Source organism: Strongylocentrotus purpuratus, unplaced genomic scaffold (assembly GCF_000002235.5).
Source record: "Strongylocentrotus purpuratus isolate Spur 01 unplaced genomic scaffold, Spur_5.0 spur5_scaffold_1, whole genome shotgun sequence".
Taxonomy (NCBI): Eukaryota; Metazoa; Echinodermata; class Echinoidea; order Camarodonta; family Strongylocentrotidae; genus Strongylocentrotus; species Strongylocentrotus purpuratus.
The window spans coordinates 9,694,532-9,721,704 of NW_022145594.1; the positions used below are offsets into that span (position 1 = coordinate 9,694,532).

General features: G+C 38.1%; 1 protein-coding gene across 2 annotated transcripts in view; it reads right to left on the minus strand.

Moving 5' to 3' along the window:
• Window positions 1–24,546: 24,546 nt before the first annotated feature.
• The window catches only part of LOC100888602 (probable G-protein coupled receptor 156), a 30,384-nt gene continuing 27,757 nt past the window's right edge, over window positions 24,547–27,173 (minus strand). For both annotated transcript variants that reach the window (XM_030977642.1, XM_030977643.1), the window contains 2 exons: window positions 26,728–26,889; window positions 24,547–25,891 (listed from right to left, as the gene is read on the minus strand). In XM_030977642.1, the coding sequence (XP_030833502.1) occupies window positions 24,899–25,891; window positions 26,728–26,889 (1,155 nt within the window). In that variant the 3' untranslated portion in view covers window positions 24,547–24,898. The remainder of the gene's footprint in view (window positions 25,892–26,727; window positions 26,890–27,173) is intronic.

The following is a 27,173-nucleotide window of genomic DNA, read 5'->3' on the forward strand; positions in this document are numbered from 1 at the left end:
TTGTTTTGCCTACACACTCCCATTATTCAAATTATTGCATTGTACATGTTCCAAGCTGCATTCTACGTGTTCCAAAATGTGTATCTTTAGGGGATAATATTGTTTAGCCTACACACTCCCATCATCCAAATTATTGCATTGTACATGTTCCAAGCTGCATTCTACGTGTTCCAAAATTTCTATCTTTGGGTAATTGTATTGTTTTGACTACACACTTGCCTCAATCAAATTATTGCATTGTATATGTTCCAAGCTGCATTCTACGTATTCCAAAATTTCTATTTTTGGGTAATTGTATTGTTTTGCCTACACACTCCCATCATTCAAATTATTGCATTGTACATGTTCCAAGCTGCATTCTACGTGTTCCAAAATTTCTATCTTTGGGTAATTGTATTGTTTTGACTACACACTTGCCTCAATCAAATTATTGCATTGTATATGTTCCCAGCTGCATTCTACGTATTCCAAAATTTCTATCTTTGGGTAATTATATTGTTTTGCCTACACACTCCCATCATTCAAATTATTGCACTGTACATGTTCCAAGCTGCATTCTACGCGTTCCAAAATGTCTATTTTTACGGGATAATATTGTTTTGCCTACACACTCCCATCAATCAAATTATTGCATTGTACATGTTCCAAGCTGCATTCTACGTGTTCCAAAATTTCTATCTTTGGGTAATTGTATTGTTTTGCTTACACACTCCATCATTAAAATTATTGCATTGTATATGTTCCAAGCTGCATTCTACGTATTCCAAAATTTCTATTTTTGGGTAATTGTATTGTTTTGCCTACACACTCCCATCATTCAAATTATTGCATTGTACATGTTCCAAGCTGCATTCTACGTGTTCCAAAATTTCTATCTTTGGGTAATTGTATTGTTTTGACTACACACTTGCCTCAATCAAATTATTGCATTGTATATGTTCCAAGCTGCATTCTACGTATTCCAAAATTTCTATCTTTGGGTAATTATATTGTTTTGCCTACACACTCCCATCATTCAAATTATTGCATTGTATATGTTCCAAGCTGCATTCTACGTATTCCAAAATTTCTATCTTTGGGTAATTATATTGTTTTGCCTACACACTCCCATCATTCAAATTATTGCAATGTACATGTTCCAAGCTGCATTCTACGTGTTCCAAAATGTATATCTTTGGGTAATTGGTATTGTTTTGACTACACACTTGCCTCAATCAAATTATTGCATTGTATATGTTCCAAGCTGCATTCTACGTATTCCAAAATTTCTATTTTTGGGTAATTGTATTGTTTTGCCTACACACTCCCATCATTCAAATTATTGCATTGTACATGTTCCAAGCTGCATTCTACGTGTTCCAAAATTTCTATCTTTGGGTAATTGTATTGTTTTGACTACACACTTGCCTCAATCAAATTATTGCATTGTATATGTTCCAAGCTGCATTCTACGTATTCCAAAATTTCTATCTTTGGGTAATTATATTGTTTTGCCTACACACTCCCATCATTCAAATTATTGCATTGTACATGTTCCAAGCTGCATTCTACGCGTTCCAAAATGTCTATTTTTACGGGATAATATTGTTTTGCCTACACACTCCCATCAATCAAATTATTGCATTGTACATGTTCCAAGCTGCATTCTACGTGTTCCAAAATTTCTATCTTTGGGTAATTGTATTGTTTTGCTTACACACTCCATCATTAAAATTATTGCATTGTATATGTTCCAAGCTGCATTCTACGTATTCCAAAATTTCTATTTTTGGGTAATTGTATTGTTTTGCCTACACACTCCCATCATTCAAATTATTGCATTGTACATGTTCCAAGCTGCATTCTACGTGTTCCAAAATTTCTATCTTTGGGTAATTGTATTGTTTTGACTACACACTTGCCTCAATCAAATTATTGCATTGTATATGTTCCAAGCTGCATTCTACGTATTCCAAAATTTCTATCTTTGGGTAATTATATTGTTTTGCCTACACACTCCCATCATTCAAATTATTGCATTGTATATGTTCCAAGCTGCATTCTACGTATTCCAAAATTTCTATCTTTGGGTAATTATATTGTTTTGCCTACACACTCCCATCATTCAAATTATTGCAATGTACATGTTCCAAGCTGCATTCTACGTGTTCCAAAATGTATATCTTTGGGTAATTGGTATTGTTTTGACTACACACTTGCCTCAATCAAATTATTGCATTGTATATGTTCCAAGCTGCATTCTACGTATTCCAAAATTTCTATTTTTGGGTAATTGTATTGTTTTGCCTACACACTCCCATCATTCAAATTATTGCATTGTACATGTTCCAAGCTGCATTCTACGTGTTCCAAAATTTCTATCTTTGGGTAATTGTATTGTTTTGACTACACACTTGCCTCAATCAAATTATTGCATTGTATATGTTCCAAGCTGCATTCTACGTATTCCAAAATTTCTATCTTTGGGTAATTATATTGTTTTGCCTACACACTCCCATCATTCAAATTATTGCATTGTACATGTTCCAAGCTGCATTCTACGCGTTCCAAAATGTCTATTTTTACGGGATAATATTGTTTTGCCTACACACTCCCATCAATCAAATTATTGCATTGTACATGTTCCAAGCTGCATTCTACGTGTTCCAAAATTTCTATCTTTGGGTAATTGTATTGTTTTGCTTACACACTCCATCATTAAAATTATTGCATTGTATATGTTCCAAGCTGCATTCTACGTATTCCAAAATTTCTATTTTTGGGTAATTGTATTGTTTTGCCTACACACTCCCATCATTCAAATTATTGCATTGTACATGTTCCAAGCTGCATTCTACGTGTTCCAAAATTTCTATCTTTGGGTAATTGTATTGTTTTGACTACACACTTGCCTCAATCAAATTATTGCATTGTATATGTTCCAAGCTGCATTCTACGTATTCCAAAATTTCTATCTTTGGGTAATTATATTGTTTTGCCTACACACTCCCATCATTCAAATTATTGCATTGTATATGTTCCAAGCTGCATTCTACGTATTCCAAAATTTCTATCTTTGGGTAATTATATTGTTTTGCCTACACACTCCCATCATTCAAATTATTGCAATGTACATGTTCCAAGCTGCATTCTACGTGTTCCAAAATGTATATCTTTGGGTAATTGGTATTGTTTTGACTACACACTTGCCTCAATCAAATTATTGCATTGTATATGTTCCAAGCTGCATTCTACGTATTCCAAAATTTCTATCTTTGGGTAATTGTATTGTTTTGCCTACACACTCCCATCATTCAAATTATTGCAGTGTACATGTTCCAAGCTGCATTCTACGTGTTCCAAAATTTCTATCTTTGGGTTATTGTATTGTTTTGTCTACATACCACTCAGGCGCGGATCCAGGATTTTCCAATAGGGGGGCCGGAAATTTAAAAATTGCGCATACCGTTTTTGTCCAACTCAATATACCAATACTGACAAGGTCATAATAGAAGCACCATACCGGTACATCGGGGGGGGGGGGGGAGGGCTATAGCCCCTTGCCCGAAAAAGTAATTTTCTGGTTTCACAATTCGGCTAGTGAGCGAAGCGAGTGAGCAAAAATTTGAGCATAATATGTATTTTGTGAAATAATTATTTGTCACCAAAATAAATGAGAAAAGATTTTTTTTAAAAATCATATTCGGGCAGCTCGCTGTTCCCCCCCCCCCTTACTGGCGAAGCGCATAAGCTTTGATGCTTCATTAATTTATGAGAGGAAGAAGATGATTCGTTGTTCCATTCTCGGTTCTTAATCCTTGTTTGAATTCAGTTTTCTTTAAATTATTAGAGAAAGAAGACAATTCTTTGTACCATTCTCGTCTCTTAATCCTTGTTGAATTTAGCTTTCCCCCTTCAGCACGAGGCGTGGAAGCTTTGACGTTTTATTAAATTATTAGAGAAAGAAGATGATTCGTTGTTCCATTCTCGACTCTTAATCCTTGTTTGAATTTATTTTTCATAAAATTATTAGAGCAAAAGGTCTAGCGACGCCCCTGTGCGTACCCTAGATAACACTGAGTGGGTGGGGAAGAGAAAAGTCGGGTGAGGAAGGGGGAAAGAAAAGGAAATGGCGCTAAGTGACAGTAACGACGAATAAGGGAAAACTGTAATCCGGAGATTTGGGGGTCATTCCTGAAGGCTTGGCATACGTTATTGAATAGAGGGGGCCGGGCCGGCCGCATAAAATCTCGAGCCGCGGATTCAAAGTTAAACATTAAAAACAGCCCCTGCGCTCCCGGCTCCCCCCCCCCCCCCCCCCACTCAGTGTTATTTAGGGTACGCATATGCTCGTACCCTCTTTTTAACAGCACCCCCTATCTGAGAACTGCCAACATTTCCAAACCCCCCTTTCGCGGGCTTTTCGCGGGCTTTTCCTGCCTTGGAGACCCCCCTAAATCAGGAAAAATGCTCAATGTACCCCCCTAAATTCGGAATAATTTCTCAGGAGTCCAAAGAGATGAGAGAAAAAAAGAAAAACACCCCCTTTTTAAAGAAATCTCAGGGTGGAAAGTCAAATACACCCCTTTTTTTTACAATTCTCGGGCCGGACTTTGTCGCACGAAAAATACCCCTTTACCGGACATTTTGGCAACACGCATGCGGTCATTCCGACCTTTGAGTGGGGGGGGGGGGGGGGGGGCCGGGCCTGCGCTACAAAGGTCATCACTCTTTAGTGAGAAATTTGAAAAGGGCACATAGGCCCGATTTCACAAAGCAAGGTTTGAGCTCAAACCTCCTTTTGTTTCGCCAAACCTCCCTTTGTTATTTACAAACCAGGTTTATATGTTGGATCTCTTTTAAATAGAAGCTATATACTCAACAGTCAGATTTTGCCCTTCATTTGGATTCAGCTCACAACCAACTCGCTTGTGTTTGTATTTGAACTAATGTCGGTAGTAATCATGGACAGGGGCGGCAATCCTGGATCCGATACGGGGACACGTCCCCCAGGAAATTTAGTAATATAGCCAGAAAGAAATCTAGCGGAAAGAACGTACATATTGAGCTTAGGGATTTTCTAGATAATTTCGCCCGATAACACAAAACTATGATATGACGCTCCCGGGCCGTGATTTATCCATGGTTGGTGTAATAGATCTGTTTTTTCTTTCATTTCCACTAACCTAATTATGTGCTATCACAATTATGATTGTTTCATTTTCCCTTTAAAGCAGGCGCGTAGCTAGGGGCGGTAGGGGCAGTAAGAGGACATAGGACGAAAAAGGAGCAGACAAAGCAACATTTTTGGAAATTCTGACAAGTCGAGAACGGTACAACGAATCATCTTCTTTCTCTAATAATAAATGAAATGTCAAAGCTTCCGCGCTTCGCTCGCTCGGGGGCAACTGAATTCAGACAAGGATTGAGAGTCGAGAATGAAACAACGAATCGTCTTCTTTCACTAATAATTTAATGAAAATAATTTTAAACAAGGATTAAGAGTCGAGAATGGAACAACGAATCATCTTCTTTCTCTAATAATTTAATAAAACGTCAAAGCTTCCACGCCTCGTGCTGAAGGGGGAAAGCTGAATTCAAACAAGGATTAAGAGACGAGAATGGAACAAAGAATCGTCTTCTTTCTCTCATAATTTAATGAAGCGTCAGAAGTTTACGCGCGGGCGGGGAAAATTGAATTTAGACAAGGATTGAGAGTCGAGAATGGAACAACGAATCATCTTCTATCTCTAATAATTTAATAAAACGTCAAAGCTTATGCGCTTCGCCAGTAATGGGAGGGGGGAACAGCGAGCTGCCCGAATATGATTTTTTTTTATTTTTATCTTTTCTCATTTATTTTGGTGACAAATTACACTTTCACAAAATACAATTTATGCTCAAATTTTTGCTCGCTCGCTTCGCTCTCTAGCCGAATTGTGAAACCAGAAAATTACTTTTTCGTGCAAGGGGCTAAAGCCTCCCCCCCCCCCCCCCCGATGTTCCGGTATCGTGCTTCCATTATGACCTTGTCAGTATTGGTATATTGAGTTGGACAAAAACGGTAGGGCAATTTTTAAATTTCCGCCCCCCCCCCCCTATTGGAAAATCCTGGATCCGCGCCTGAGTGATGTGTAGACAAAACAATACAATTACCCAAAGATAGAAATTTTGGAACACGTAGAATGCAGCTTGGAACATGTACATTGCAATAATTTGAATAATGGGAGTGTGTAGGCAAAACAATATTATCCCCTAAAGATAGACATTTTGGAACACGTAGAATGCAGCTTGGAACATGTACAATGCAATAATTTGAATAATGGGAGTGTGTAGGCAAAACAATATTATCCCCTTAAAGATATACATTTTGGAACACGTAGAATGCAGCTTGAAACATGTACAATGCAATAATTTGGATATGATTGGAGTGTGTAGGCAAAACAACACAATTACCCAAAGATAGAAATTTTGGAACACGTAGAATGCAGCTTGGAACATGTACAATGCAATAATTTGGATGATAGGAGTGTGTAGGCAAAACAATATTATCCCCTAAAGATACACATTTTGGAACACGTAGAATGCAGCTTGGAACATGTACAATGCAATAATTTGAATAATGGGAGTGTGTAGGCAAAACAATACAATTACTCAACATTTTGGAATACGTAGAATGCAGCTTGGAACATGAACAATGTAATAATTTGAATGATTGGAGTGTGTAGGCAAAACAATACAATTACTCAACATTTTGGAATATGTAGAATGCAGCTTGGAACATGTACAATGCAATAATTTGAATGATTGGAGTGTGTAGGCAAAACAATACAATTACTCAACATTTTGGAATATGTAGAATGCAGCTTGGAACATGTACAATGCAATAATTTGGATGATGGGAGTGTGTAGGCAAAACAATAAAGATATACATTTTGGAACACGTAGAATGCAGCTTGGAACATGTACATTGCAATAATTTGAATAATTGGAGTGTGTAGGCAAAACAATATTATCCCGTAAAGATAGACATTTTGGAACACGTAGAATGCAGCTTGGAACATGTACAATGCAATAATTTGAATGATGGGAGTGTGTAGGCAAAACAATATAATTACCCAAAGATAGAAATTTTGAAATACGTAGAATGCAGCTTGGAACATATACAATGCAATAATTTGATTGAGGCAAGTGTGTAGTCAAAACAATACAATTACCCAAAGATAGAAATTTTGGAACACGTAGAATGCAGCTTGGAACATGTACAATGCAATAATTTGGATGATGGGAGTGTGTAGGCAAAACAACAGAATTACCCAAAGATAGACATTTTGGTACACGTAGAATGCAGCTTGGAACATATACAATGCAATAACTTAAATAATGGGAGTCTGTAGTCAAAACAACACAATTACCAAAAGATAGAAATTTTGGTACACGTAGAATGCAGCTTGGAACATGTACAATGCAATAACTTGATTGATGCAAACAATGCACCCATGACAAAGATATAAATTTGGGACACGCAAAATGCAGTTTCGAACAGGTTAGATGCAATAACTTATATTGATGCAAGTATGAAGTCACAACAGTACAATACAAATTTAGAAATGCACTAACTTAATTGATGCAAGTATAGATGCAATTAATGTATTCAAAACAATACAAGTGTAGTGAAATATATATATTCTCTTGCTTGAATCGGTAGTGCAGATGTGCTGTCAACATAGCCATAGTCTATGCATGCACAGCGTGTACGGACAGTACACACGCCGTGTCGGCACAAGCATAATGCATATTCATTAGGGGGCGTCAACATTTCCTTTACGTAGTGACGTGCGCAAACCTCTACAGGTTCCAAAAGATTGCCTACCATATTTAACTATGGCAAGCTAGCTAGGCTAAGTAAAGTTGCACTAAAAATTTTCTGTAGAATCTGATTAGAATCTATGTGCTATTTCCCTATTTCGGGGATGCTGAACACCGTTAGCATGATATTATTAGTATTTTCTTTAAAATGACAAATATTTCTTATTTTCAGCTACCAATCTAATTGATTGAATAAAAATTGCAGTTTTCCCAGGTCATGGAATTAGGCCATTTGCTTGAATATGAGGGTTGCCATGGTAACGCCTGTATTTTGAGAAAATAACATGTTTCTAGTGATAAAAACGTAAAAACATATATCTATCGAAATATATCAGTTTCATGGTAATAGTTTGATTATCATCCTGATCTTGATCCAGTGGCGGATCCGGGGGGGGGGGGGGGGGGTGCAATTTTTCAAATTTTCGAGGGCCAAAAAAAAAAAAAGGTGCGACACCCCCCCTGTCAGGATATTGTCGGTAAAATTGCGCTGCCGTCGGGAAAAAAGAGAAATGGGGGAGGGAAAAAGAGAGGAAAAGGGAAAAAAAGGAGAAAGGAAAAGAAAAGAAAGAAAGAAAGGAAAGAAGGAAAAGAAAGAAAAGAAAAGAAAAGAAAGAAAGATAAAAAAAAAGAACAAGAGAGAGGAGAGGAAAGAAAGGAAAAGAAAGGAAAGGGAAATAAAGAAGAAAAAAGAGAAAAAAGGAAACAAAAGAAACGAGGGATGAAAGAGAGGAGAGAGAGAAACGGGGCGGTAAGAGCCTGGGAGAGGAGGAGTGGGAGTAAAAAAGAGAGGGTTTAATGGGAGGAGTTGTCTTGTCGAGGGAGCAAGAAAGAGACGCATAATGTTGCTGTGTCGGGTCAGCTGTGTCGGTATTTTTGCTCGATCCTCGTGTACAGTATCAATGCAGAAGTTTGATGTCGGTGAGATGTACACAGTGGCGGATCCAGGGGGGTCACCCTGGGAAAAATAACGTGTAAAAATACGTGATTTTTACCTTTTGGGGGGGGGGGGGGTATGGCCCCCGGTCGACGCGATTTTCAAATTTTCGGGAGCAAACATTTTTTTAAAAATAGTGCTCACTGCCCCCTGCCCTAGCCCCCGCTGCGTACAGTCATGGTTCAGTGAGAAAGCAATGGCCTCGTAACTGTGAGGCCCCAGGATCAAAATCGTGTCGATGTGCTATATCAGTGCCCTTTTGTGGGGCATTAATCCTCATTACTGTCATTTATGACTTAAGGGCGTAGGTCCCCTATTTGATAAGCATAGTAGCATACACATGCTTTAGCAGTCACGCAAAACACACATTGTCAAATTATTATTCAATAAAATCCGAGAATGTATACTATTATCTAGATCTATTATTTTTAAATTATTTTAAAAATAATTTCATAAGTTTCATAAGGGGTAAAACAAAAATATTCCACCTATATGAGCGACAATGTAGAAACATAGCCCATCCCCTTGACACCGTATCCGGCCACCTACCCCCTGGACAGCCACCCCCCGGATAACCAACCTCTAAGACGACTACCCCGGAGAACTACCCCCTAGGACAACTACCCTCTAGGACAACTACCCCTGGACAACTACCCCCGGACAACTATCCCCTAGGATAGTTGTTCAGGGGGGGGGGGGTGGTGTGGTAGTTGTCCTAGGGGATGGTTGTCGTAGGGGGTAGTTGTCTGGGGGTAGTTTTCCGAGGGGTAGTTGTCCGGGGGTAGTTGTCCTAGGGGGTAGCTGTCCGGGAGGAAGTTGTCCGGGGGAGTCGCCCGGGGGTAGATGTCCTAGGGGGTAATTGTCTAGGGGAAGTTGTCCGGGGTAGTTTTCCAGAGGGTAGTCGTCCTAGAGGGTGGTTGCCCTAGGGGAAGTAGTCCTAGAGGGTGGTTATTCCGGGGGGAGGGGGTGGATGTCCAGGGGGTAGGTGGCCTAGAACCCTGAGACACAGTATTATACAGTTTGTTGCTTAAATAACCAGAAGACTCACTCTCAAAATCTTTTGCTTTGCGAACGTGTCAGAGTCGTTGCCATGAAAACAGATCCCCAAAAATTCAAGTGCATTGCAATGACATGATAATAATACAAACTTACCGTTTACGCTGACAGTTTTGAAAAATTTTGGGCATAATTATGTCGATAATGCTTGGCTTAGGCAGTTTTGGACATGAAAACATTGTTGGTTACAGATGATACCCTGGTAGTTGGAAGGTGCTACATGCTCTATAGTCTATAGGACCCTTGATAATACATTTTGAATAGAAGTAGAAGAGACAAAAACATTATTTACCGACTGAGACTCGGTAGTTGCGTTTTGAACGAAACTCTTTTCAAAATAGGCAAATATCCAAACGGTTTTGTTTATACATGTATTATATTGTTAAGGAATGGAAAATATACAACATTATATTATTGAATGTCAACAGTTCACGGAAAGAGAAATAATACATCTACGACCATACTGGCAGGCGCGGATCCAGGGGGGCCGAGCGGGCCTTGCCCCCCCCCCCCCCGCCCCCCAAAAAAGGGAGAGAGAGAGAGAGAAAAAGAGAAGGAAAAGAAGGGAAGGAAGGGAAAGGGAAAAGGGAGAGAAAGGGAAAGAAAGAAGAGGAAGAGGAAAAGAAAAGGGGAAAAAGAAGGAAATCGAGGGGGGGGGGGGCAAAAGGGCCTGCCTCCCAGGCTGTTACCTCCCCCCCCCCCCCCAAAAAAAAAGGAAGGAACAAATGAAGGGAAAAAAAGGGGAAAGATTTTTTTGGTGGTATGTTTGTGTGTGTGTGTGTGTATGCTAAAGAAAGCAACAAACAAAACAAAAAGCGTTCCTCCCCCCCCCCTTCCTAAGCCACTGAACGAAATATCTGACGACGTAATTTTTTAATTTCCAGGGCAAGAAGAAAAAAAAAAATTTAAAAAAATCGTTCATCTGACCGTGATTAAATGCCTTAAAGCCTCTGAGCCTCCGGGGGCTCTGCCCCCTGGATTTCACCTAGGGCCCAAAGGCAGGCACTTGGATGCTCATCTGACCGTAATTTATTACCTAAAACCCCTGTGCTTTCGGAGGCTCCGCCCCCTGGACCCCACACCAAATAGTGAACTGCCAGTGTCACAAATATGTTATTAAAATATGATCATCTGACCGTAATCAAATGCCTATCGGGCGCTACGCCCCCTCGGCCCCACCAGGGGACCTGAGGCGGGCCCCAGCATTCTTATCTGACTGTTATATAATGCCTCAAATCCCTGAGTTTCAAGGGGCTCAGCCCCTGGACCCCACGCTAATTAGTGACCTGCCAGTGTCATTAATAAGGTATGAAAATATGCTCATCTGACCGTAATCTATTGCCTAAAACCCCTGAGCTTCCGTGGGCTCCGCCCCTAGACCCCGCGCAAATGAGCAGCCAGTGTCACAAATAAGGTATCAAAATATTTTCATCTGTTCGTAATTAAGCTTCCAGGGGCTTCGCCCCTTTACTCCCGCCAATGCTTTTCCTCCTAGACCCCACGCTAATTTACGCTACGCTCTATCTGAACGTAAATACTTTAGCCTTCCCCCTCCCACTTTTAATAACTTTCAGCGGGGGGGGGGGGGGGGGTGATTTGCTCATTACGTCACCGCTGATCACCATTACGTACCAATATTAGGCTTGCATAATTTCAAATTTGCCCCCCCCCCCCCTAAGAAAACCTGGATCCGCGCCTAGTCACTAGTGTGGTTGTGTGTTTAAAGCCCAAACGTTCTATTCAGAAACGTTTGAGCTGAAATACAGGACCTAATCAGTTTGGGATGGGGGGGGGGGCAAACATTCAAGGGGCTCACCTTTCAAGGGCAGTGGCGTACGTAATGAGCAAAATCTTTTTTTTTGGGGGGGGGGTAGAAGAAAAATTTGCATCACCACCACTCTTACATGTTACATGCAGGCCACGCGGAACGTTTTTCAAAGTGGAGTATCAATTTTCGTGGGGTCCAGAGGCGGAGCCACAGGAAGCTCAGGGGTTTTAGGCATTTAATTACGGTCAGATGAGCATATTTTGATACCTTATTTGTGACACTGGCTGGTCAATAATTGGCGTGGGGTCCAGAGGGCTGAGCCCCATGAAGCTCATGCAGTGGTTTTAGGCATTTAATGTTGGTCAGATGAGCATTTTAGGGCTCCTGGTGAGGTCCAGGAGGCGGAGACCCCGGAAGCCCATGGGTATTAGGCATTTGAATATTGTCAGATGAGCATATTTTGATACCTTATTTGTGACAGTGGCAGGTCACTAATTGGCAGTGGGTCCTTGTTGGATTACAGGGGGTAGAGCCCCCGGAAGCTCAGGGGTTTAAGATATTTAATTATGGTCAGATGAGCATCGAGGGGCCCGCCTGATGGCCCTTGGTGGGGTCCAGGGGGCGGAGCCTCCGTAAGCTCAGGAGTTTTAGGCATTTAATTACGTCTGTCAGATGAGCATATTTTGATACCTCATTTCTTTCTTTCTTTCTTTTCTCTTTAACATATTTTTTCAAAAAAGTGAGGGGGGTTCGAGCCCCCAAGCTCCGCCGTTCTGCAGGCCAGGACATGAAGGCCTCTAAAAAGCACGTTTTTTGCCTGACTGTCAGTTTGGTAATTTGTAATTTTTCAACAAACGCATAAACATTTTTCTGTGAAGTATAGTCATATGTTTATTAAAAATTCAAATATCTATTCGTATGCCACTCGTCAAAAAGAAAATTTTCATCACCGGAAAGTGACACTTACTTCTTCACTTAATTCATTGAATGTTGCTGGTGTGAATAAATGGAACCAATTACACACTTGTATAAAACTAAGTTCATCTTTCACCTGTGCTAAACAGCTTTGTCGCAAGGAACCTATTACAAAATTGTAGCAATGCAGTATTTCGTGTAGGTATGTGTGTATGCAGTATTTGTACGTGTGTGTGTGCGTGTGTGGTATGGAGACTGAATCATATTGAATTTAATTTGTTTTTCTCTGGGGGCCCTATTTATAAGCAATTTGCTTCTTTGTGGTCCTGATCATATATTTGCTTTGTATTTTGTATGTTTTATGTATTCTATTTTCTAATGTATGTTTTGCTTTTACATGTTTATGGTTTAATAAATTCAAATTCAATCTAATTCAATTCGATTGTTGTAAATGTATGTACCTGAGATATTGGTTCATTGTTTTGTTTCGTGTTTAGATGGAGAAGTCTGATAGAAATATGAAACTGATTAAACAAGATTTTGATCACAATCAAACTATCAACTTTAATTTGATATACTGTCACATTTTTATTATGTATGTCTGTTGCTTCATTATAATTTATAATTCATTTCATTTTCTGAATATTCAACTGTTACCATGGCAACAGCCATTCTCAAGCGTGATCATGACCCTGGATAACTCTAGTGTTAATTGAAATATGTTAATTGATATAGGTATATGTTAACATTTACGTTGTGCTTCTATGTGTTTTGAATAAAAAATATGTTATTTTTCGGGAAAATAATTTGTTGCCATGGCAAAAGTTCTGGCAATTTCACCCACCACCAATTTATTGACGAACAACAGATAAGGACAGCCGAGTAATCCGGGTTACACAAATTAACAAATAAACAAACAAGCAGAAAACGAGAATAGAATAGCCTTTGTTTAAAGAGAGAGGGTAATAATAATAATTATCCTTGCTTATATAGCGCCTATAAACACTTACTTTATCAGAAGTCTCTAAGCGCTCTACAATATTAATGCAGCATAATTACCGTGGCTTTAGCAGTGCAACTGTTACGCGCGCTGCGTTTCAAGGAATAAATAGCCCATGCACATTATCATCGAGTTTTTAAAGCAAAGCATACCTACCTTGATGTTTGCATTATGGCGTTACCATAGAGACTATTTAGTCAAGCATGACAATTTCCTTCAAAACATATATCTTGATTGATTGAAAATGATTATAGACTTTAAACATTTTGCACCCACACATTTGTTTCATATTTTGCCTTGATTTTGTATAATAATATAGTTTTCTAAAAATACTCAATACTACAATGTCGTTGCCATATCATTGCCATAGTGGGATAATAGGGGTTAAATTTGGACCAGAGGTCCAGTTTTACTAGCCCCCACTTTTCTATATTCACTGCAACGAAATGACTCCTGGCAAATCTGCATTTTCCAGTAAAACCTTTAGTGGAAAGTGGGAAAGTGGCCCTCATTCATGCCATCGTAATAAACGTGTGACCAGAGGTCCATCAATACTAACCCCACATTTGGACATATTAACTTTGCCTCTTATATCTGGAAGGGGCGTGATCAAGGTAAAATTCAAAGAGAAAGATTGCTGGAAGATGGCAGATTGTTCTAGCTGGTTTGGGTTGGGGATATAGTGGGAGGATGCCCCTCGTCATTCAGACCGTGGTTACTCACTGTGATAGGATGTGGTGTGGTGTGATATTATCTGGAATGATGTGATATGATGATTTGTTCTGTCGTGTGGTTTGACCTGCAGAGATGAGCAAGAAAGGGTTGTATCGATTGCAAGAGTCTACATCAACCTTTATATTTTTTTTTATACCCCAAAGGATATATTTTAACTCTTCAATTTCAAACGAAAATATTTAAAATTCGCCAACATGAAATATCCTCTAGACAAGAGTAAAGGTCCATATTTGATAACTTAAACCACGATTGAATGTAGGCCTGTATATCATTATTTTTAAATAGAGATCAGAATTGTTTGTATTGTGCTCGGATGATTAGAATTCTGATAAATCTAAAACAACTTGGAAAGTTTAAGGTTTTTAAACTATAATATTGAATAATTTCTGCTCTATAACGATACAGATGACTTCAGGGTCAATTTGGTCAAACTACGTTATTCGAAATGTCCAAGGGGGGGGGGGGGGGGGATCCGGTACTTGATTGATACTGACATTTAGTTATGAAAGGAAAGTAATATATGTTATATATAAAGAATAGAAACAAGATAACTTTGATTTTATCTGACAATTGAAGAAATCGCCAAAATGTTTTTTTGTAGGACGGTTTCTTTAAAAAAAAAAAAAAAAATGATGCCTACAGTCATATTCGAAACTCATGTGATGATTAACCTCTTAAGAGAATTGGAGGGGGGGGGGGTAGAATAAAATGTTTAAAACCCGTAAAATTTGAATATTAATTTGTATTATGTCAAGCCAAATATACCCGATCCCACGTCATGCTCATATACAAAAGATTACGATGACCCCCCCCCCCCCCACCGACCCCCTTCATCCCTTTCCCATCATGTAAAAGATAATGCGTGTCACTCTAAAATTTTGGAGCATTAAGCGTATATTAACCATGCTAACATTTATTGTTAGATACCCTCTTTTCTAAAAAACAGAGAAAAGTGAAGAGCAATATTTTCTTGTCTACCTATGATTATCCATGTTTTCTTTGTTTTACATACTTCATAGCAAAAATCTTTGGTTTCATTCTTCCAGTCAAGGGTGTCGATTTGTATCCGTGGTTGGGGGGGGGGGGGGGGGGGGGGATGATAGGTGCCAAAATATTTTCGGCAATGGATCAAAGCAACCAAGAGGTAGAAGCGCGTGGCAAGTTGCACCCCTCACAAGCGCGTAGCCAGGATTTCATTTTAGGGGGGCGGTAGTGAGCACGCGAAGCGCGGTCCCTAGGGGGATGGATGCGTGGAGGCGGAGTCCGTCCCGTACCCCCCCCCCCCCGCACGATGCGCGGAAGCTTTGACGTTTCACTAAAATATTAGAGAAAGAAGACGATTCGTTGGACCGTTCTCGACTCTTAATCCTTGTTTGAATCAAATTCCCCTTCCACCGCGCTTAGCGCGGAAGCTCTGACGTTTCATTAGATTATTAAAGAAAGAAGACGATTCGATGTACCATTCTCAACTCTTAATCGTTCTTTGAATCAAGTTCCCCTTTCTCCCTGCGTAGCGCGGAAGCTCTGACGTTTCATTAGATTATTAAAGAAAGAAGACGATTCGATGTACCATTTTCGACTCTTAATCCTTGTCTGAATTCATTTTCGCCCATTCCTGCGCGAAGCGCGGAAGCTCTGACGTTTCATTAGATTATTAAAGAAAGAAAACGATTCTATGTACCATTCTTGACTCTTACTCCTCGTCTGAATTCATTTTCGCCCATTCCTGCGCGAAGCGCGGAAGCTTTCACATGTTATTACATTATTAGAGAAATAAGACGATTTGTTGTATCGTGTCCTTCATGAACTCAGTTTCCCCCTACCTTTGAAGCTTTAACGTTTCAATAAATTATTACTCTTAATCCTTGTCTCCTAGTCTCCGATTTCATCACGAAATCGTCACAGAGTTCATCTACGTTTACACTGTCCAGGATTGTCTGATGTGCATTGCAGATTGCTACTTTTGCGCTTCGCGCTAAACATTTAGCTCGTTGCTTTTTGACGCTTCGTCTTTGCATTTGGCGCACTGCATTTCTATGATGCTGTTGATTAAACAAATTGAATAAATTCATCAATTCCTGCATGCATGATGAAGCCATATGAGCAAGAATTCAATTTGTTCTTGTCTCATATACGGTTGTTTTATTTACTTCGTATATAATGAGATAGCAAAATGTGTATATTAACTACTCTCATCGGGCTCTCATCATTAATTTTTCTCTTAATTTTTTTATTTTCTGATGGTGAATTATTGGGGGGGGGGGATGATTGTACAGGCCATCCCCCCCCCCCCGGGATCGACACCCATGCTTCCAGTATTTCATCTTTCCAACTATCTATTGTCAGAACATTCATAAACTGAGTAATATATGAACACATCAGATTTCTAAATTCAGATTTATTATTTCCTACTTTCAAAAGCACATAACATAAATAATATGACAAAAACACATATCGGTTAAGGATGAAGTTTTAGTACGTAAATCTCATTAAGATAATATTTGAATATTAGTATCTTAACAATAAGTGATTTTTTACCTGTTATGATATTTACATCTCTGAAGAATGCAGTTGCGCAACTCCACCTCTAATAACAATAATAATGATTATGATAGTTTAATGATGATAATGATATAGATAACAATATTAATGAAAATGGTAATAATAGTAATGATAATAATAATAATAATAATAATAATAATCATAATCATAATGTATTTGAAAATAATGGGTCATACATAAATTATGATCAAATAATAACTAAATATAAAGACATGGAGAGGTGGAGGTATAAAAGTGAAAGGTGTATATTGCAATAGATGTGGAGGGGGCAGAGGGAGGTGAATAGAGGGGTGGATTCTTAAAATATATGAACAGGTGTATGCCATATATGCAGATCAACAGATAGAGAGAGAGGGGGGGGGGGGACGAGGTAGAGATGCAGAGAGAAGTATGAATAGAAAGATAGAGTACGAGTGATAGTCAAGTGAAACGGATATAGCAGAATTCTCGATATTAACAAACAAACCTGAAATGAAGATGATACTATCCCCGCCCCAAAGCATTCCCCTTGTGTTGTCGTGGTAGTCTTAGCTATATACATATTTGGGTAACCTGTCACTTAAAGTAGTTTCTTTCACCTTCGTTTTTACGTATCATATGAGTATTCTTTAAACGACACAATTGTGCTGTTCTTCTGAATTTCTTCCTTCACCTCCCATCTTCGTTTTCTTTCATTGAAGCTCGGTAGATCCTCGCCGGGTCTCCGGGTCAACGCTTTCGTCTCTCCGTCCTCCTTGGGGGTTGAGCCATCAATAAGATGGTGACATTTGATATCCAGAGGATGTTTGGGTAGGTATATCTCTCCATCTGCGCTTCTCCTGTACACCGGTTTCAGTCTTCCTCCAGGTATGCGAGCTGGAATATGTCTTTGAAGTTCTCTCTCGATGGAGCCGGAGTAGAAGAATGACTTTCTTTCTGGAAGTAGTTTTTCAAGCTCCTTTTCATAGGCGGTGGGCGCTGCATACTTTAGAGGAGTAAGATCCTTAACAGGCCTAATATCTTTCCAGGAACGTCGTTTTGCTTTCTTTTTCTTTACCTTGATAGGTTCAGGGTCAGGAATCTTAGGCTTAGGTGTTATCTTCTTAGGCCTTTTCCGTTTTTTCGCTTCTAGTACTGATTTCACATTTTTCACCTCGGGAGAGGTGAGATCCTCTATGTCCTTTTCCAAGTCATCATCATCCTCACTGAATGGATAAGGCTCTATGGACAAGGAAGAAGATGTATTTCGAGTTTCAACAGAACCATCACAGTCATCTTGTTCACTAGGTTCTGTAGACTTTCTGGACTCCGCTCGCTGGCACATCAGAGAAAGAGAACTCTTCGGGTCAGGAGTAGATGATGTTGATTCGATAGTCTTTGTAGTACCAAGTGCGGGTAAACGAAAGGCACGCCCCTGCAGCATTCCCCGTTGTAGCAAGTTTGCTTTAGATGGTATAGAGTCTCCTGAGAACACCCTCGTACTAAGTTCTTTCTCCTGAACCTTTCGATCTGCTTGACGCATCTCATGGTTCAATTGATTCACCATTGACAGCCTGGAAGATACCTCTGGTCGAATGGGAAACGGCTGGCCAACCTGAGATTGGTTACGTTGGTGAATCCTCGGCAGATACGTAACACCAGTCAACGAATGGACAGACGTATGAACTGGAGTTCCAGAAGGCATCGAGAGTTGCTTATGAAGGTTTCGAGTTGTTTGAGTTTGTAACATTCGAGATCGGATATCAGGTAGGAAGGTTTTTAACTGGTGCGCTTGCATAGGCATGGTGATCGAAGTAGTGCAATGCACGGAGTTTATAGCATGGAGAGAATAAAGTGTATATCAAAGATTTCACTGTGTTGATAGATAGTAGTTTAAACGACTTCCCAGGAGTTCTTCGATGTTAATTCCAAGCCTGTACACAACGACACTTCAAGTGACCACTGTTGTCTCCTGATCTGCTATACCAAATATAAATTCTTCATGTTCTTTTCCTTGAGCTGGCTCTGCCACATCCACTTGCATCCATCAAATAAAAGGTAGCGTCATTTTGGACTAGGAAAAGGTGCGTTGCTCCCTCGTTAACAAATGGAACTATATACCAGGTCCTTATGATATTTTTACAAACTAGAATATTTTTCGAGCGCACGAGCCTGTACCTTACCGTCACGATTATAACACTAACATGAATGCTGTACATGACTTATAGTCTTTTCATGAGGTATCGATTTACCTTCAAAATGGACCGACTGACTACGCATCATTAATCATGTGGCTTTGGTTTAGCTTTTGACGCCTTTGGAGCTAGCTTCTTAAACAGATCGATAACATGCAAGTCATAGATAATGAATACCAGCCATCTTGGTTATTGTCTTACCAGAAGTTATAGATTAATTTCCATGTTACCCCAAACATTCTTTCACAGCCTATCCCTATAATATATCGATGATTTATTTTCTTAGAACACCTTGCTATTGAGTGAAGTGAAGGTGTTGCGGTGATCAATGTCATTATAAGCATGGAAACGATGATTGTTATCATACATCACTATATTCATTATAATTGTTGTTATATATTTATGATAAATATTATTATTATTATTATTAGGCCTATTATTATCAATATAATAAATTATTAGGCAGTAGTAGTAGAAGTAATAGTAGTAGTAGTAGTAGTAGTAGTAGTAGTAGTAGAAGTAGTAGTAGTTGTAGTAGTATTGTTATTTTTATTATTACTACAAATATTCTTATTATTATCAAAACTGTAGTAGTAGTAGTAGTAGTAGTAGTAGTAGTAGTAGTAGTAGTAGTTTAGTAGAAGTAGTAATATCATTATCGTTATTGTCATTGTTATTACTTTTCTTACCATTATTTATGTCAATTAAAAGAACGCCTACTTTTGAGAGTGATACATGATAGGAAAATTTCCCATCCATTCGATATTTGCCTTAAACCTAATTAGGCCGGGGGGGGGGGGGCATAATGCCCTCTCCTCTCCAGAATTTTTCGCGCTGCGTCTTCACCGCTTGCATTTCCTGATTCATGTTTCAGTACTTTTTCTTTCAAGTCTCCCACACAATTTGATACCAAATTTGTACAATTCGGACTTGGTGTCAAATTTATTGATCACATGTCAATAAACATTGGCATTTTCTCTTTTTGCTATTGTGTTAGCCTATAGAAGAATCAATGATAATCTCAAAATGAGTAGATCTTTGTCATTGTTAAGAAGGTCTACACTCATATTCCACTAAGTGAGACCAATCTTGGGTTCATCCAACAAAATAAAATATGAAATGTAAAAAAAAAAAAATAGAAAACATAAGAAGAAAAAAATACAATACGAATAAAATACAAATAAAATTTAAAACGATATATATTATTTGAATTGAAAAAAAAATATTATTGCTATTGTTCATCCTCACATTCTATTTCCTCAATTATCCTAGAATGGTCGAACCGTATGATATGTTGATGATGAAAAACAATAGAAAACAAATAAAAGAAAATTAAGAAAAACAAAAAATATATGAACTAACAGTCTGTTTGTTGTTGCTACTTTGTGAAGTTGAACTTCTCACCAAACAACTAATTTTCCAACTATTTTACACTGTAGAACTGCAAAATAGGTATATGTTTTGCAAATTTTGCCCCAAAATTGCATATTATATAAGAAATCAATGGTTAAAAATACAGCAACATAATTGTATCAATATTGTTGTCATGTTATTCATTATACTTTAATCAATATGTGTACCAATATTCGTCTTCATATCGCTAATCATAGTCGAGATCTTGGGGAGGGGGGGGGGGGGGTCAGAATGCCCCCCGGTATTAGAAACCCTCGAAATACCCCGTCCTCATTAGGTTTAAGACTCGAGCTTTGGAAGATACATTCTGCATATATGTATGTATATACAACAAATGACAAAAAACTTTCCCTAAACTTTATACCTATTCCTATACCTTAAATGTTGTGCCATTTAAAAAAACGGATTTTCTATCAAACAGATCATTCGCTGACAACATGATGCAGACTATTATTACCACCAGATCCGCGACATTCGAATAAAACATAAGTAAAACATAGTTTTTACAAATATCTTGCTAGCCATCTAACAAAAAATTACCTAGTCCTCGATAAGCATCAGGTGAAAACTTTCAATCCATCTGTTGGTTTCACACCTCTTTAAAAAGCAAGACAGAGAGTAAATCAAAAGATTGCATATAAGTATTTCGTGAACTGATAAAAAGACAATCATGATTATTTGTCTTTTTCTGTTCGTATATATAAGTGGGGGGTGTTTCACAAAGATCCTAAGTAGAACTTAACACTAAGTTGGACTTAAAAATTATGGACAGCCATTGGAGCCTTAAAATGAAATATATTCAAAAGCAGAAATTCAAGTATTTTAGACTTTTTATAAATTCCACATCCAGAACATGAAACCTCCTTGATGATAGAAAATATGAATGATTTGAATCAACATTTTATGCCTTTCAAAATAACTTTTACAAAATATTTTCAAAGATGCTAACGGCTTTCCATAATTTTTAAGTCCAACTTAGAGATAAGTTCAACTTAAGATCTTTGTGAAACACCCCCCAGATGACTATATTAGGTAGTTGCCAAGCAGAATGTGATGAAATGAAAATTGTCTGATTATGAATTCGATTGGGTCTTCACTCATTGATTCTTCACCAAGATCAATGTAATATCCAGGAACCTTAAACCAATTTTACGTCATTGTTAAAAGGAATCCCGATCAATATCTTTTGTTGTACGGCATCGTCGTGGTATAGTGTTTTTGAGTGTCTCGTTGAACCCAAATACGTCGTGGTTTATGGATCGAAATCAAACCTGAAAGATGTTCTTCCTGTTGCTACAAGATCAAAACATACTTGTACTGCATTGACCCAGAAAGGGTTTGTTCGTAGAGGGTCTTACTAATTAGATCTCAGTCGACGTGAATCATTACTGTCTGTCATGTATGACAAGCCTAATCACGAATACAAATCCATGGCACCAGTCTTTACGTCCCTGTATAGAGTGGTGAATTGTGACGTCATCAAAAATCTATTTTTAGAATTTCTCATTTTTTTCTTCATTTTCCGAAAGAGTATAATAAATAAAGTCCAAATGTCAAAAACCAATTGAATATGTTAAGTATTGGCTGAGATATGACCATCTGAATAAAAAGATTGCCTATGGGAACTCAGTGGTATCTACTCTGGCTCCTAACCATTAGGAGCCAGAGCATATAACACTGAGTTCCTATAGGAAATATATTCATTCAGATGGTCATATCTCAGCCAATACTAATATATTCAATTGGTTTTCGACATTTGGACATTATTTTTGATGCTCTTTCGGAAAATGAAGACAAAATTGAGAAATTCTAAAAATAGATTTTTATGACGTCACAGCTTCGGTACTCTATTGGATATAATATAAGTTAGGCCTTGTATTAGTTTAAAGAGAAAGTCTCTTTCTAGTAAAAGTGGGAAGAACAAAATTGTGAGCTTTCTTTTTCTCGTCATTTGTATGTGGGGGATTATCATGATAATCACAATGAAGGTCTTTTAGAAATAAAGGTCTCCCAATTCAGATATGTCAAGAGATACAGTACTTCTTAACTGTTGATTACATTTTGAAATGGCACGTTGTTGTATATAGTTCAATGTGCACCCATACCAGTGCCCGTGAGTTTATTTAGCACCGATGTGTTTAGGTTAACCTCATTAACGAGATCCTTGTGAGGGAAATAAAGAAATCGCTAGAAGTAAAACAAATTGATTTGACCCATGACCCAAGGTATAGGCGTCAGAACAATTTCCTTCAGAATTATCTTCAGTTGGGCTTTTGACCCTAATTCCATTCTCACCTACCCTCTTAGGCCACACGTGTTATACATAACATTAACGAATCACCCACATTATCTGATGGCTATCAAACTTTCTAAAAAGTTTTACCCCTGTTTAAAAAGTAGAACACGATATAGAAATAAATGGAGAAACAAAATCACCTTATGTTTCAATACAATTTATTAACATATCATTCAATGTAACACCTTCCTTTTCCAGGCTATGTCAAGTAAGCTTCTTGTCTTTTCCAATCGTCTATATCAGTTACGAATACAATGAAATTGAAGCAATTACACATGTTTGCTTTAATAATCTAGTTGTTATACTGAAAGCTTTTGCTATTTTAAGGGCATTATTATCATATATTATTATATATTATCATATATAGCACCATGCATGCTGTCATGTCGTTGATGACTCTCGAAAAGAATAAGCTATTAAATTTATATTAAAATGTCTTTGTATATGAACATTCTACGACTCCAATTTTCGATCTACACGAGACTGTTTAATAGGCCAAACAGAAATAAATTCTAGTTACTCTTCCCTCCTCTTTCATTTTCTCGGCCCAACTCCATTCTTTGTTATCTGATATCTCTGTTCTGAAAAAAAAAAATAATAATACCAATCCGAGGACTGCTGAACAATATGACTGACAAACAGCACTAGTATAATACAAATTCACCTTGTGTTCAACCTCTGTTATAGATGTACAAATTAATTTTGAATTAACGATTTCCATTTTAAATAGGCCATTTTCGGAATATGTTCAAATTCAATTCACAAATCATTGTTAAATGCCTGGTTTACAAATGATTTCATACACTTGTTACGAATAACTGTATTTGAATATAGTCAGAATGTGAATGAATATACATTAAATACTAATACTAATTTATAATAAAAATACTAATTTAGAACTTGCCTAAAAAAAAGGGGGGGGGGCTTGAAATGTCTTGAAGTGGGAAAATAACGATTTTTAGTCATCGAATCGACTTAAGAGCTATAGAGCCAGTAAATAATAGTCTGATTTTCAGACCATTGTACCGAAGTGTACTGCGCAAAGATTCAATCAGTTTAATTTTGGCATTACAAGAAGTGGGTTATTGAGGTAGACAAATACTCATGTACCCGTTACAGCTCATTTTATGTATGTTATTTCCAAAGAAGAAGAAAAGCCAGTTAGGTACTCAATAGTGTCTGACAGTGAAGTCTAGCAAGTAAACGGGTTTCCTTGCATAATTGAATATTAGGACAATGCTAACGTTTAAAGTTCACAGATAGGACATACATGACATATTCATATTCCTGCAAAGTTCTACAGAATTTGATGATGGCTGCAAAAGGGAAATAGCATCTTTAAGGAAATAGTCTATCATATTTGTGATAGAAAATCAGATATCAAATAACATGACACCCCTTTTCCTCTTGTTTTCGAGAAATCCGGACAAGAAACTAAGAATAAATTTTACTTGGCCTTATCAATACACTCTCTGGTCTACTCTGGTCTAGATACGGTCTTGTACACATGATATTTACTCTTATAATAGATGTAATTGTATTTTAACATATCAATAGAGACACGTGTTCCAATTAAAAGACACATTGATAAATAAGATCAATACGTTTATCTGGGCAAATACAAATGGCAAAGGTTGCGTTGTGAACAAAGCGTCGTGTGAGGGCGCATTATCTTTTAAACAGTTCTGCAAGTTTTAGTTAGTAGGTTTTGAGAACTTGATTCTAGACTTCATTACATGTATTTCTATTTCTTTATATTCTCAATTATAAGAATAATTTTTGTTTTTGTTGTTGGTGATGTAAATAATAATAATACATTTATAGAGCGCAGAAACTATCCAACATTAAGTATATATTCTACTGCGCTACAGGAGCTCCTGATATGCTTAGATTTACAGTTAATTAAAAAGATGTGTTTTCAGTTTTGATTTAAAGACATTTACAGATTTTAACATCCAAAGCGGTCGTATGACTCGTGAAGAATCCGGGCCTCGTGAAATAGTGTTCTGATACTAGCAAAACACAAACTTCAAAATATTGGCAGTTTCAGTCAGCATAACATAGCACTTTTTGTAAAGTTGAAAACAAATCTGCATATACATGTACACAGAAAACAATTTAACATACAGGTAATTTCAGTAATAAATATAGTTGTTTCTTTCAGAAATTGATATTCTATTTACATATAAGCCAAGTCAATAGCAAAAATATTCCTTATTCAAACGTATGTATTGTATATGCTTCTAGTATACACAATGGGTGCTTCTGAACTGCGCACTACACGTAATGGTTCTCCACTGCGCACTTTTGATTCCTTAGGTGGAATGTAACTTGGCCATTGCAGTTCTCTCTCTTTACCGTTCCCATTCTTGCCTCTTCGTGTGTAGCTCTCTGCTATTTCGAGCGCAATGCTGGCAACTGATCTAAAGCTAGACTGTCTACTGGTTCTGCTCGTGCGATAACTGCTGTTACTCCTCCTAGGAAACTGATCACGAGAAAAAATAGGATTGTCATATGTGAACGTGCTACTCGCTAAAGAATGGGTGTCATCGTCCCGTAGTCTGTAGGATTTACTCAGCGAGGACATAATATCCTCTTCTGTACGCGCGATATCGTAATACAACGGTCTTTGTCTACACGAGCCCAAATCTTGCGCTATGGCATCCCGCAGGTTTGATGATATATGTTGTGCTTGGTGCAGCTCTTTTGCGATACAGTTGCGCAGTTCTTCAAACTGTGACGTTGTGCTACCAACACTGCGTAGACTACTAGCTCTTCTTCTGCGTATGCTGTGTACACCTAAGCTCTCTCGCCGGCCTGTTGATGGAGGTAGCAACGCAGAAGATGAACGATCTAAAACATTTTTATCTTCCAAATCGACAACCGTCACTACTGGTTCCTGGTCCATACAAAGACCTTTCGTTGAGGTTCCTTTGCTCCTTTTCGGCGATCTTTTCTTCTTCTTGATAGGACTGTTTTGTTGCGAACCCCCAGACTCTTGAACATAATCTGCGGGCTTGTCCAATATGGACTTTTCGCTGCCACTTGGCTCGGTGCCAATCGATGCAGGATCTTCATGGCTGGTAGCTGAGGAGGAACCATCAAAATCACAACCACTGTCATGGCGACCGTCACCCTCAACAATCAACTGACAAAGTTTTTCCTTGGCCACCCCTACATGACTCTGGAGAAGCCTGATAGTTTCATCTTTCTGCAAGAGAAAAAATGTTGACACTTTTGAATTACATATGAGTGCGAGAATAGAATAGATTGATAGAAATTTCAGTTGACATAGAAAATCAGAACAAAGATTGACAGTAGAAAAAGAGAGGGCATACAAGAAGAAGAAAACATTTGCATAGGGCTAAAAGCTACGTTTCTAAGCGCTTTACATTGTCATTGGATTGAATTGTTAATCCGCACGTGACAGTGCACACGCTCCGCTCCCTGGGGAGTATTCCGTCCTGGCACCATTTTATTAGGCCACAACAGCCTCACAGAAGGAAAAATAAAGATTGTATATATACATATATATTATGATGTGCAAATCCAATACTTATCGACTTCTAACCGTAAAATCCGAAGCGAGTCATTTACTCCTTAATGCTGCAGGCCCTTTCCCATTTATGCTGCAACGTTTTATTCTATATTACCTACCAAATATATGACACATTTGACATTGATCTTAATCTTTTATCAAATGACGCACTACAGAAAATAAATTAATGGATCAACTAAAGGAATACATTTCAAAACAACGAGGAATATGCCAAATATAATCAATCGCTGTTTACAAAACTACTGTCCTTTTCCCTCATAATTTCAATATATTTGCAATTGCATTCTGAATAGTTCTACATCATACCCAGCTGGGACCTGGGTATGTATACAGAAGGAAGATTTAGATATTTATATTTATATATAATATTATATTCATATATGATTAAAACAACAGAAGAAAAAAGCTTGAGAGTAGTGGATTTACTACTGGTGTATACATGTATTATATATATATACACACCTGTAGAAAGAAAGAACTGCACTCACCTCGCCAAGTGACCGCTTTAAAGCTGCATTTTCAGCAGATAAGAGGAATAACTCTTCTTCTACTTGACCGAACGATTGACCGTGATTGGTTGCTAGGTATGACGAGGTTATCGTCCTTGACAACGGCATAGTGGCATCCGGGTTATCCTTCCATGCGAGAATCTAGAAACAAGATGAAATAGGTTTCGGATTACTATTACAAATCATTGTTGGACAAATCATGAATGAAATATCAAGTTTGTACATTGTAAGATATTGTTAAAGCTGAAGTTGAGTTCTGGTCATGCGATTGCATTGTGAAAGAAACGGTGTGGAACCGACCAGAACAGGTTGATCATCTAGCATATAAGAATTTGTGTGTATTGCAAGGTTCTGGAATCATCAAAATGATAAGAAATTTGGCCAAGTCTTGGTAAAGTTACACACACTGTACACAGAAAGATGTA